Genomic DNA, 14,543 nt, shown 5'->3' on the forward strand with positions numbered 1-14,543 from the left:
AGATTGATTTATTATTATATTTTTTTTATAAACAAATATAAAAGCGTATCTATATATATTATCTATGTATTTATATTCGTGGAATAAAAAAAAACTTCCCGTAAAATAATAACAATTATTTATTTACAAAACTATTGGCATAACAAAACGTGAGTAAAAAAATTATATAATTAATTTTTAAAGTAATGTTTGAAAGTTTAGTGTTTTCCATGATGGAATCCCCAGTGCTTGTGATCTGCGTGACCGCCCTTTTTCCCGTGATCGTGATGGTGGTGATGATGTTCCTCATGTCCATGGTGTCCCTTGTGACCCTTGTGATCTTCATCATAATGATGCTTATCATGGTGTCCCTTTTTGCCATGATGATGTTCGTCATGTCCGGAATGGTGATGGCCGCCCTTTTTGTGATGTCCTCCATGTTTTTCGTGATGACCGTGGTGCTTGCCGTGTTTGTGATGTTTACCTTCCTTGTGGTGGTCATCATAGAAGTGATGGTCCTTGTGGTATTCGTCCTTATGGTACTTCTTATGGTAACCTTCAACTTCTTCGCCCTTATCATGATGTTTTTTGTGGTGGTGTTTACCGCCCTTGTGATGATGTCCATGTTCGTGATGTTTGCCATGATGATCATGTTCATCCCAGTGCTTTTTATGTCCACCGCCATCTTCATGATGATGGCCAGCATGATGATGTTTGTGATGTTCATCATGTTCACCTTTGTGATGGTGATGGTGTCCCTTGTGACCTTTGTGACCCTTTTCACCATGTTCGTGATGATGATGACCGTGGTGCTCTTTACCACCACCTTCTTCGTGATGATGGCCTTTATGATGGCTAGCCGCAGCCACCAAGTCGGATTCTTCCTTGCCGATCTCGCGGCCGGAGCAAACAACTAAGGCGCATCCTAATAAGGTAAGGGCGACAAGCGTCCTCATTGTGACGAATATTTCAAATAACTAAGCTTATGGTTTTAACACTGGGAGTCAACTGACTTTACAACCGCTCGACAGGGCATTTATATAATTCATTAAAGCAGCTGATTGCAGCTGGTGAAATTACCGGGCAAGGACGTCGGAGCAACCGTTACGCCCATGCCATTTGTTTATTACAACATTATATCAACGCATTTTAGATTGATTTTATTCAAAATTTTTAATGCATATGTAATTAGACATATGCATTAAAAATTTACGAAAGAAAAAGTACGACCGATCTTTATCCGAGTGGGTGTGTGTATATACGTATGTGAATGTAATTTTACATACAAACTGAAATTTATGGGGGAGGAGCCTAAATATCTAGTTTCAAATAGGTAAGTAAATTATATTTTCAAAAGAGTATTGTTGTTTGAAAACATTAAATTAACTACTAAAGACACAAGATTTATTTAATTAGTGGGCAAATAACTTTTGTTAATATTTGTATGCAGAAGATCTTAACGTTTATCATATAGGTTTTTATTGATCGTGAGTTGATCTGCGAATATTATCAAGAACTTCTCGATAAAATATTTTAATTTTTTCTAAAAGTTATTTATTTTTATCGATAAATAAATTATATAATGCAATACAATTTGCAATAAACAGTACAAAGAATAAATTTTGTAATTGAGTAGAGATAATTAGATTCATTGTATGCCATTTAAAATAATCTGGTGAAATTATTTCGGTTTTGTATCTATACAATTCTCAACGATTTGAAATTTTGCAAGGCGTTTGTGTAAATTAGTAATTCGAATGATGATACATTCATTGGGCACCTTATATCGAACGGATGAACATTGTGGATCGAGGAAAATTAGTGATCTTAAAATGGGTCTACATTTTTTTTTATATTGGGTTCACAATATTTTTTTTTCGTATCAAATGTTTATTCTAATACTATACTTTTCATTTATGATTGTACGTGTATCTGTAACATTTTTTTTATGGAATTACCTATTTAATAAAATATACTATATTACGACAAACAGGGAGTATCCTTATTCCCTGTTTGAAGTAAGTTGGAAGTAATATGAAGCAATAAATAAAGTAATGCATTTGAATGATGATATTTGATTTATACATTTAATTTGTGGTTGTAGACTTATATTATATTTAAAATAATTTTGTCACCATAATGTGCTGTCTGTTTTGAGAAAGTGTCTACAATATTTACTGACTTCCTTCTTCGTTTTGTACTTTGATTAGTCAGCGTGAGAAATAAATCTCATTGTATGTGGCAATAATTATTTTGTTTAACATTACATACAGGTAGTGTAATTTGGAATATGTATTTTGTGTTTTTTTTTTGCCATGGCACTCTTCCATTCTTTGTGGAGACAAGTAGCGACAACGATAAATCGTATTACATATGGTCACTTAAAATTTTTAATAAAACAATAATAGTACTATACGTCCTAAAAATTAAGCTGATAACGTCTATAGAGCTACAGTCTTCGAGCTCAAATGTTCAAGCTCTTGAATTTTTTTTAATAAAATCTATGAATACAATAATATTGAATTGTTTGTTTGTAATATTAAATTAATTGCTTTATTACTAATACATATGTATGTATGTATCCACGGTACATATACCATACTAACACTTTTTACAATTTTTGGTTGTCTGTCTGTCTGTTTTTTCTGGCTTATATCTGGAACGGATGGACAGATTTTGACGACAAGCAGCAATAGCAGGAATGTTGTGTTCCGGTTTAAAGAGTGAACGAGCCACTGTAATTACAGGCATGAGCTGACGCATTAGTTTATGTAAGGAGTGATTAAAATTTCTTGCGGCGCTTATGTCATGCCGATTAGCTATGTTATAAAAATGTATACATAAATATACCTTTATATAAATGAGGAAAAGACAAAAGAAATTATTTATTATTTATAATATTTGTTTATAATTCAAGGAAGGAACATTTTTTCATCTTGGACATGACAGCTTTGTTTTGGTAAAACAAAACTCCATACCAGACGTAAGTAGCACCCAGTATCAGACAGTTTGTAGTTCACCTCTAGGATTCAATCAGCGCAGGATAACTTCATCAAAGATCTTTTTTCGTTGGCTATTTATTATAAAATAAAACACTTTATAATGATTCTTCTTATTTTATTAAAGGATCATAGTGATGTCATATTACTTTTAGTAGGAACAATTAAGTCTTTATTCTGTTTGCAATATGATCATGAATCATAGATACGCTTGTAATGTCAGTTTTGTTTCTCTACGACTACTTCTCCTACAAAATTAAAATAGCAATATTTGACGACGTGCCATTGATATTTCGTTGGTTCAGTTGATAATTATAAGGCTACAGATTTCGGGGTTCTGAGTACAGGATAAAATAAAATAAAATGATAAAATATTTTTCTCGTCGAAAATTTTTCAATAACAGCCCCGATTCTGGAGGTTTGAAATATGTACACTCCCGCAGTGGCGGCGTAAGGCGTGAGAGGTGTGGCCACGGCCTCGCTGTGCAAAGAGAAATTTGAAAAAGTACAATATAACATTGGGATCAGAGTACTTTATACAAAAAAAAAAACAACAAATAAAAACAAGGGCCTCACAAACTGTATCTTGCCCACATTAAGATTCAATCTTGTGCTGCCACTACACTCCCAGGCCACGGAAAGCTCTTAGATATAGCGCATGCCTGCCTCTTTCTGCTAATTCTTTCCAGTCGTGTTGAATATACCGTCCCATCGGATTATGAGACTGAGGGAATATGTGCACCGGTGTTTGTGTGCACATATACAACATGGTCATTGTAATTAGGATACATTACAATTACACGTAGACACTAGACCGTGACAATGACCACGTAGATTAACGGTTTTTCTTTTTATTAGTCACTGTAATGGTCAGGACGACATAACCCCATTTCTTAATTGATCAAAGTTGAACAGATAATAATAAGATAATTTTAAGTAATTAGTTACTAGCTCAGCTTTAGTGTTACAATTAAAGAAATAGGAACTATGTAAAAGTGACTTGGGATGTGGTCAGCCAAACCTTCAGCTCGGTCGAAGGTTGTGTCGATGGCCGATTGACTTCGGTTTCGTTCGGAAATCGACCTTCGCTCGGACACTTTGTGCGCAATTTAATTAAATTTTCTATACGCAAAATAATTAATTAGATTTGTAAAGTGAGTTTAAGCGACGCAGTTAGTCGAGTATTATAAAAAAAAATGTTATAACTTTGTCGCATAAGCAGACATAAATCAGGTATCTAATTTAGATGAATTGTACATTTTTGTGTTAATGAACGAAAATATTAATAGTATTTTTATCAATTTGAATTTTAAGCTATGCTATATAATAGTTGTAGGCAACAGATAGCAACTGTGAATAAATTAAGCCATATATCTTATAATTCGTATTAAAATGTATTAATGAGATTCATGCTTGTTTTCCTCCGTATCTAATTCGAGCTAATAAATCTTTTTGTTCAATTAAAATTCAACTAGGCCTTTTCTCGTTATTACAGTTCAGAAGATATGGACACCTCAGCTACATAGCTAGCTAGATGCATTTCGATTATAAATTGATAAACTACATATATGATACGTGATAAGATATAGTTTGCAGTTTTAAAACAGATGTAGGTTTATGTAGTAATAGTTTAAATATAATTGAAAGAGATGCAATTCGATCGAAAAGAGGTAAACAAACAAACCCATTTTCGCATTTATAATATTACTTTACATTTTATTTAACGTTGTTGTTAAGAAAACGAAACTTAATATTAAGATCAATAACGTGTTTTACTATCCTTCTGTCAAAGACTTTTATTGAGACAAGACGTATGTGTGTGTACTATATGAAATGAATATTTAAACTTAGCCCAATTTTGAACCTTAGTCCTTCAGTTAAGGTCTGATTTATCTATTGGTCGTATGTATATAGACATCGGCTGAATGATAAGCTTTATTTTAATTAATCGTAAAATACGCATAACAAACAAATTGTTCATATTTATTTAAGAAGAATTGTTATTTACTATTAATTATAAATAAAAAAGACATATTATTTGAAAACTTTAATAATTACTCAACAGTATAACTTCAGCTATATTTATTTGGTGTATAAAACATATAAAAATTAATGATAACAAATTTCATAATTGGCAACAAAAATTCATAACAATTACGGTTAAGTAGACTATTAATGCTTTCCATGATGGAATCCCCAGTGCTTGTGGTCATCATGACCGCCCTTCTTGCCATGGTCATGATGATGGTGGTGGTGTTCATCATGTCCGTGATGACCCTTGTGGCCGTGATGATCCTCGTCATAGTGATGCTTGTCATGGTGTCCATGTTTGCCATAGTGGTCATCATGGTGACCGGAGTGATGGTGACCACCCTTCTTGTGGTGTCCTCCGTGCTTTTCGTGGTGTCCATGATGATGTCCGTGCTTATGGTGCTTGCCTTCGTGGTGGTGGCCGTCGTGGAAGTGATGATCCTTGTGGAAGTGGTCCTTGTGGTGTTTCTTGTGGTATCCGTCGACATGTTCACCTTTGTCATGATGTTCATGGTGACCATGTTTTTCGCCTTTGTGGTGGTGTCCATGTTCGTGATGTTCACCATGGTGGTCATGCTCGTCCCAGTGTTTCTTGTGACCGCCGCCGTGCTCATGGTGGTGTCCCTCATGATGGTGTTTGCCATGGTGTCCCTCATCGCCCTTGTGGTGATGGTGGTGTCCCTTGTGGCCCTTGTGTCCCTTACCGCCGTGGTCGTGATGGTGATGTGAGTGGTGGTGATGGCCTCCACCATGCTCGTGTTTATGGCCCTTGCTGGCGGCCACGGCCTGGTCCTCCGCTTCATGAGCGGTGCACGCCACCACTACACATAGCACTGCTAAAAGTATTAACACTCTCATGATAGGGAGTTGTTGTGACTCTCTATCGGAAGTCCGGTTGTAACTGACGTTTGAAACACAGATTGTCTATTTTATATTAGCAAGTGATCAGTGGTGCAGCGGTGGAGAAACATAAATATTCCGCAACTGTTTTATCTGTACTACTGGTTCAGGGACGCTTTTTTAGCTGCCGCTGTAATTGTATTTAATTTTAAACCAAAAGTTTAAAAAACTAAAACCCTTGAAGTGTGATTTCGAAACATTGTGTATCCATCAACAAATAAAGTGTACACAATGTTGTGTGGCGTGTGGTGGATTTAATATTAGATATACATACATTACACAATAACACTCAATCGCAAGTCAGCTTAAATTGAATTGAAAAAGAATTGATATCATTTAATTTAAAAAAAGTTGGCAGAAAGGCTCACAGACCATCAAATGGTACGTGGTCACGATTGCCAGTAGACAATGGAACCATAAGAAATATGAACCATCCGCTGTGTTAACAACCTTGGAAACTAAAACATTATGCACACGCATTAGTAAAACAAACCAAAACGCAACTATATTAATAACTGTAGTTTGAAGCTAATTTAGTATTATTATGTATTATTTATTTAATTCATACTTTACAAATCATCTTACCTAAGTAAACATGTTCATAACTTCACGCTGTAATTCACAGATTATTAAGTTTCTTTGAATCTTATAGATATTATTATGAATATAAGGTATTATATCCGAAATGTTTTCTATAAAGTCAACCATGTTCGTAGATCTCGATTCATGGTAGTTGATTGAAGGCGCATAATCCCGAACCAATCGTAAATTATCTGCTTAGTGGATTCTTTGAAAGGCCGCTATTTGGTTAGCGTTAAACAATTCTTCCGAGCGACTAAACTTGTTTAATGTACTCCCTTCCTGCATACGTCCTCTTCATTATCTGTCTGTTTGTACATTCACTTCGATTATACACGCCTTTGAGTCTATCAGTGATTTTTTTAAATAGGTTAAAGACAGGATACATAGTTAAAAAAAAAAAAAAATTGTAAGTACGATGTGTATTTTTTATTTCCTCTATTCTGTTGTAGTCGGCGTCCGATATGTTTTATGATGTATTTATAAAAATTAAATAAATTGCTATCATATAAAATTTATAAATACTTTTATTATATCAATGTACGTAATAGGCACCAGCTCTTTGTTTAATTTATACTCGATATTACATAACGTGTGAAAAATTAAAACTAATTTGTCGAAAACTATATATACATACCTATATCTATACATGCCATACATCTCAATTAAGCACATGAAAATTGAGTAGTGCTTTTCAGGATTTGAACTTTGAACCTTTGATTAAGATTCAGGTGTTCTAGCTAGGTAACTCTTTATTTTATTTATTATTTAAAAACTATCGGATCTAGGCCAATTTTGTAATTTTCAGTACAATATAATAGTTTAGATACTTCAAAATATTTCGTCACAACGAATTTATGCTACGACACTGGTCATTATTTTGTGTGTTTATATTTATTTTTAGAATAGTATCGATAAATAGATAGTTTCATTTACGAAATATTTAATAACGTTAATAGTTATGTTATGCTCAACTCATTTACCGAGTTTGTTAATTTAATATTGAACATGAGACAGTTCGCCGGTGCAGTTACACAACTGAATAAGTTCACGATCGACACGCTTCACTGAGTGCTTTTCTAAAGGCTCGCTTTCATTAGACGTACTGTTCTCAAGGTTATTGTAAGAGTTTTTCTACACATTTTTATGACTTCATGGACTATATCGAATTTTTGGTTTCGGAAGAGTCTATATGACAGTTGTTCCAAATGCAAGCGATGTATTTGTAACTCTATTGTTGTTTAAGTAGCGCGTCGATGTTTCAAACGAGACCTAGTTTTAACAAAGTCCTGTACTAAATACTAATACTCTTATACCTAGCATCGAGGGCGTCATGCTTACGCGTAATACCAAGTAGATAGTTAAGAAGCCTAGCCTACTATATCACTAAATCCTGTTAGACTAACCACGATAATACTATTACGTTTGTAATATTGGATAATATTTTTTTCTTTATTTTGTAACTAGTCTAATTTGACTTATGCAAAAACTAGCCGTAGACTGGGAGCTAATTTTCTGCTTTGAAATGGCGTTCAATATTGGCTGAATACTAAGGGCTGGATGATACTGATGTACATCCTGTGAGCATGCTATTGTTGGGTTAAGGCTTAATCTCGTTTTTGAGAAGACTTTGAGCTTAATCCACGTAACTTTTTTGTTTTGTTTAACGAGGAGGAAATGCGTTTACGCATCTAGCCAACGAGGTCAGTCACATGATCCGCCTTGACGCCAACCAGGAACGTACCGGGAGCAGCCCCGAGGCATCCCTCTCGCCAGTCTCAGCCGTGGCCGACGAGCAAGCTCAAGCCGGCCCCGTTGCCCAGGGTGCACCACGAGAAGGTGTCTGACATGCACCCCTTAATCCAGGACACTGCCTCATCGCCTGGTGTTGCGACACCATACATATTTTCACTTGACGCATGCTGGTTTTCACGATATTTTCCTCGAATGCCCCGGCCGTTTATTTTTTTCTGTTTTATTTCATGCGCTTAATATTATTGTACACATAGTAAAGCACATGAAATTTCAGGTTTATTTCCGGGTTTGAACCCGTAAGTCGCGTTCAACAGTCACGTACTCTAAGCACTGTGCACTTTTTATGTTAATAAAAATGAACGTAAATTTGTCAGCCGTAGATTATTTCTAAGATGTAAGTTTTATCTGACGAGCGGTTTTTCCTCTTACATAACTACAAGATTTATAGCGTTTTATTCAATTTGTATCATTTTTTTATTTAATACTCTAATTTATTAATAGGTGGCCCAGAGGTTATGGTTGTGTTTATAATTAATCTCGTACTCGGCGGTAAAGGAAAACATCGTGAGGAAACCTGCATGCTTCTAATTTCATAAGAAATTCTGTCACATGTGTATTCCACCAAGCCGCATTGGACAAGCGTGGTCAAATATGTTCCAAACCTTCTTCTGAAAAGGGTGAGGAGGCCTTAGTCCAGCCGTGAGAAGTTGACTATATGGGAACCGTTACACACGGAGTTTTTAAAAGATTCAGTATATTTATTTGGTATACTTATATAATTTCATTATACCTATACAAAAGGTCAGTTTTCAAATTTACTTTATTTAATTCTTATCATTTACAAAAAAATATATCTATAAACCTATGTATGTTTATTTTACGTTTTCTTTATATGTAATTGTATTTTGTATTAAATTGTATTAAATCAAATATCCATTGTATATGTATGCATCATAATATAATATGCACTACCCTCTCTACAGAATATGTTGTCCTCATCTTGTGGGTTGCCTGTAAGAGATCGCTTTTAGTGATAAGGCCGCCATTGCCTTCAATTTTCTATAATGAACCATTTTATATGTAATGTTATTTTATATGATATTGAGTGCAATAAAGTTTGTATCTATCTATCTAACTAAACCTAGAATCAGTATGACCATTCAAATACCGGGCGTCAATCCTAAAATTTCATCACAACGTGTTCGAAGTGTATTTAAATAAAAAACTATATCGTTTAATACGTCGTACGTAAAGTGTAATTTTACGACTATGCATCTCGATCGTATTCTTTGCAGACTACGTCACGATATATCGTCTAATTTGTTGATTTTATAAAGTATTATGTATTTGCTCGCTTAATATATCTACAGCGTTGCATAACATAATATAAGGAACTATACGTAATGACTGACAATATTCACAGGACGAAATAAAGTCGGCATATCGCTAAATAAACATCACTCGATTAAATTAAAGATATTTATATGCCGAAAATCATATCAGACTTCCAATTATATTAATATATAAATACAAATAGTTTTGTCACGATGTAAAAGTATATTGCATATACATAACAAAAAAAATAAATTTAATTTAAGAAAGAACACGGAAAATTGATCACCCATAGACATAGATACTATGACAAGTATTAATCAATCCCTAAGTCATCAATTGAGTCTATTGTTAAACTCACTTACTCACCCTTAAACCCAAATCGGAACACAGTAATGTACGTATTATATTAATGTTTTAATAATAGAATAACTAATGCGTAGGTACGTACCTCGTGTAAAAAGGTAGGTGGTTTACAAAACCAGTTCGTAGCCAATTTGGTTGTCTACATTCTCGACAATTCTTAGGCATCTTAAATAGAGACCTGACTCAAAATAAAAATAAAAAAATCGTTCGTTGATGAGAATACGGCAATAAAGCGTGTAAATATTTATTTTATTTCTGAACGAATAAACCCTAGTGTACACACTTTTAACTAACAATTTATCATCATCATCAATATCAACTGCCTGTAAATGGACTAAGGCCTCCCCTCCCTTTTTGGAGAAGGTTTGGAACATATACATTCATAGGGTTGGTGGAAAATACATGTGGCAGAATTTCTATGAAATTAGACACATGCAGGTTTCCTCACGTTGTTTTACTTCACCGCCGAGCACGAGATGAATTATAAACACTAATTAAGCACATGAATATTTAGTGGCGTTTGCCTGGGTTTGAACTTGATTTGAACTCGCAAACATCGGTTAAGATGCAAGAGTTCTAACCACTAGGCCATTTCGACCTTAAAATTTTATATTAGATTAATATTTATATTTTAAATGATGTTAAAATGCTGATAAAATGTAATATTTAACCGTTTCTATATTTATTCAGAATTACACAAAATAAATCCTTTTATTATTCAATTAATGCCTAAATTTATTAAAAATAAAATTAAGCTTAATAATTAAATGCTAAGCTATTTTTTCATACGGATTATAACTGGTTTATCGGTTTTAAATATTACATCTAAAATGCATCACAACATACCCGCGGTAAATAATTTCTTTACTCGTGTGTGATATAATATCTATCACACATAGGTACTTTGAAATTCGATAGATCAAGTGAGCGGATTGAATGATTGGAAAATATTCAAAAGCCACCTACCAAATTTTCTAAAGTAGTTTCTTCTTTTTGGTAGTAGCATACTATATTTGTAATGATGAACATGCACACAACCATTCAATCTTTTTAATTCACAAGTTAAAGCGTATGTACGGAATACTGAACGATCTCTCATAAATGAAGAAATAGTTTCGGTAAACAAACTTTCATCCCCAATTGAAGCGCCTTCAAGAAATAATTTTTAATAAAGCTTTAGCATCTGTCTTTGGTTAATTAGCATTTGTTATTTTCGGGAGGGAGATAAAAGTCCTGGAATGGAATCTATAGACTAAGACTTGGAAAAGCGAGGTCGATACGTCTCCAAAGACTAGACAAAGCTGAAGCAAAAAAGTGGCAAATGGTTTTTTAAGCGACTTCTACAAAAGGAGTGTTCTCAATTCGACCCGTATATATTTTTTTTATGTTTGTTTTGATAATTTTGATGATTTTTTTTTTAATTAGAAAGAAAATACTCCTGGAATGGTACCATGATGAGGATATCAGTGTCTGATGATGTGATCCCGGAGAAATCGAGGGGAACCCTCAAATTTTATAGGCACATTACATATAGTTTTACATATTTTCTGAAGTTATATTGGCATTTGCTTTTGGCAATAATGGAAGGTGTAAGTCCTCAATTACGAGTAGTTAGGAAATAGTTCTTTCAACATTCATATATGGATTTATACTCCTCTCCGTAGCTTTTATGAAAAGAAGTACAGTTTCACTAAAATTTTCTTTTGTTTTGTTATTGTTTGGTATATCATGCTCCAGAAGTGGTCCCATATAAGTTTTATTGAAATAGATTCAGCTCTTTTTGAAAAAAATCAACAAATAACCATTTGTTACAAAAGGACTTTTAATGACTATTTTGAGAAAATAACGCTAAAAGACTAAAATATTTTTTTTTTTTTCTAAAAAAATAACATCGACTTCAAAGTGATCACTAAAAAGTAATATAAAATAATTTGATTTAAACACGTATTATTGGAGTCGGACGATTTTGAGTGAAAAACAAAATGTAGAATTCTTTACATACGATCGGCCGATTTCAATAATACGTGTTTAAATCAAATTATTTTTAAGTGATTACTTTGAATTCGATGTTATTTTTTAGAAAAATTATTTTATTTCTGAGGTCACGTAATCACCAGTACTATAATATACTGGGTCTTGCGAAATATCACCTGAATCGACTGATTTGAACTTGTTTTGAATTCAGTTGAAATGTTTGTCCCACTCACTACAAAATATAAATAAAGTTAACTGAAATCATCTAAAACATTTTTAATATAGGTTGTCTCATATGAATAAACTGAACAAATCCACTATTCACATTGATGAAAGTGGTGAGGGAATATGTACATTGTGGCGCTGGGAGGTTAGCCGGGATAATCCCTTCTATTGTTAGATATTTTAATACTTATGCTCTTTATGTGAACGGCCGTATTAAGTTATACGTGGATAATCGCCGCATTATACGCAGTTAATTTTGCATTGCCGGTATCAACGGGATTGGCAGCTGCCCGTTTAGCGACACAAATCGTTGACATCTATACATGTTATAGCTTTACATTACATTATGTACATAATATTACATTTTGTCAATAAAATGAAATCGATATTCATCGAAATTAATTTTAATTCTTGGATGACAGAAAATTATTTAGGTATTTATATTATGCTTTGAAACGCTCGGGATTCTCGGGAAACTTATAATTTCGAAAACTCTTTGGTACAAAACATATATTGAATAATTTGAACAAGGTTATAGTGCGGTTAAGGCTACGTGTTTACTTGTTTGTGTTATATTTCATATTATTTTTTCTTTATACACCTGTAGAATCCCAAATCTATAGCCAATGGTCGTCACGCATCAACGAGTGTGACCAATATTTGCTAGAACAGGACACCGTAAAGATGTTTCCGGTTCGTGAAAGTATCGTATTAACTATTTAAACATTAAATGTGAGGTTTTATCGTCAGCAGCTGGTCGACACGACTAATTACATCAATTATAGGCAAACAGAAGCGCGCTCGGGTTTCTGGCTCCCACCTTTGTAAATATTTGCGAAGAGTTGCGCCGCCCGCCGCCTCCGCTCCACTCTACTCCGCGGACGCAAGATTTTTATAATAACAGCTTTTGCTCACTCAATGAATGTTTGCTGCTGGCTAAAACGATCGAGGGACATCTGAGACTCTTGAAAGTCTTCACTCATTTCCATGCATATTATATAAATAAAAATAAACATTTAAGTTTTAAAAAAGACTAACTAATGAGTCTCCAGTCAGCTCTTCTCGATAGCCTTCTAAATAGTCACATGAAAATAGAAAAGTGTACTTAACGATCGCAGATTATCTGAGTTTAAATAAATAAAAACAATTACATTATAAATTGATTCATTAGCTCATTATGAGTTGGATGATATAGATTTGATGTTTTTTTTTTCCATTATATTATGAGGCAAGATACACACACTTTCATTCTGCAAATCAGAGAATCCAGAACTTTTAGCGAATTAATTACATTAAAAGTTGGTACAGGGTTGCTAGTTTACTTACTATATAAAATGATGATATTTTCTTTACTTTTTAATGGCTACACGTACCAAGCATGTAAATTTCTTATCAAAAATTTATGGGATGTTTAATATAACATTTTTGTTGGTACTTAAACTTATACTACAGAGATTTTATAACTTTTTTTTCTTCAGTATCTAATAAATGTGAAACAAACAAAACTCCGAAAAGAAAGTCATATAATATAATTGAAGTTAACTTTTATTTAATTAATTATATTAATAAGCGTTAAATTGGGATTCACTAATACCTACATAATACACTATATTAAAATTGCCAAATGTTTTAAGAGCAAAACCTAAACGAACTGTTACGAGTTTTGAGAGTTTCAACTACCTATTAAAATTGTAATCATAATAATTGTATTTCCTGTACATAATAGGTTTTTACTTTTGCTTTTGCTACCCAAGCAATGAGTATGCTTAGACGTTAAAAATAATATAAACGTTAACGTTTACTTAATCGTACCGTTGTTTAGAAGATAGAATTTTACAATTCAGTTTTTCTTTTAATTTGGTCAAAACTAATAACTATATTTACCTACTTATTAAAAAATAAGTAAAATATGGAAGTAACTTATGCAAGTATGGTATGGTAGTAACGAATGCACATGCAAGTTTTAAAAAGTCACTAAAAGTGTTGCCAGTTTATTTTCGTATAAACTTTTTTACTTACATTAATCCTTGAGGCATGTTTCTGCATTTTTTGTTTGTTAAAAAGGACATGTGTCGTTTATTGACATGTAGGTATGTCTGTATTAGACATTGTTGTTTTGTAAGCTGCAAAAAGGCGAACACGTCGTGAAGGCCGGGGGCGCAACATTCAGCAACTAAGCCTTCGCTCAATTTGTTGGCTGTTAGACGATGTTAATCCTCGCGTCTTACAATGAGCCCCGTGTGTGGCGAACTCTGATTCACATAATGTAATGTGATTGGTAGCTCAGATTGTGTCATTGAATAGTCATTTTACATGTATGATTTTAAAAGTAGTTTAGATTCAACAGATAAATAAATAAGCATTACTTTGAACTTTTTGAAGTTAAAATATATTAATCGTGTA

The 14,543-nt window shown here is 33.4% G+C and overlaps 2 protein-coding genes across 2 annotated transcripts; both read right to left on the reverse strand.

The window, feature by feature from the left end:
* Positions 1–197: 197 nt before the first annotated feature.
* On the reverse strand, positions 198–960 carry LOC124532065 (histidine-rich glycoprotein-like). The gene has a single exon (XM_047106702.1). It carries the CDS (start codon positions 933–935, stop codon positions 198–200), a length of 738 nt encoding a protein of 245 aa, XP_046962658.1. The 5' UTR covers positions 936–960.
* Positions 961–5,050: 4,090 nt separating this feature from the next.
* Positions 5,051–6,191, reverse strand: LOC124531978 (histidine-rich glycoprotein-like). Its single transcript, XM_047106582.1, has one exon. It carries the CDS (start codon positions 5,865–5,867, stop codon positions 5,151–5,153), a length of 717 nt encoding a protein of 238 aa, XP_046962538.1. The 5' UTR covers positions 5,868–6,191; the 3' UTR covers positions 5,051–5,150.
* Between the last annotated feature and the right edge of the window lie 8,352 nt (positions 6,192–14,543).

This window comes from Vanessa cardui, chromosome 8, assembly GCF_905220365.1.
Source record: "Vanessa cardui chromosome 8, ilVanCard2.1, whole genome shotgun sequence".
In the NCBI taxonomy this organism is placed as follows: Eukaryota; Metazoa; Arthropoda; class Insecta; order Lepidoptera; family Nymphalidae; genus Vanessa; species Vanessa cardui.

Bases quoted from the DNA above. Each gene is read 5' to 3' on its own strand.
- LOC124531978 (XM_047106582.1), bottom strand. From the start codon at position 5,867: ATGAGAGTGTTAATACTTTTAGCAGTGCTATGTGTAGTGGTGGCGTGC.
- LOC124532065 (XM_047106702.1), bottom strand. From the start codon at position 935: ATGAGGACGCTTGTCGCCCTTACCTTATTAGGATGCGCCTTAGTTGTT.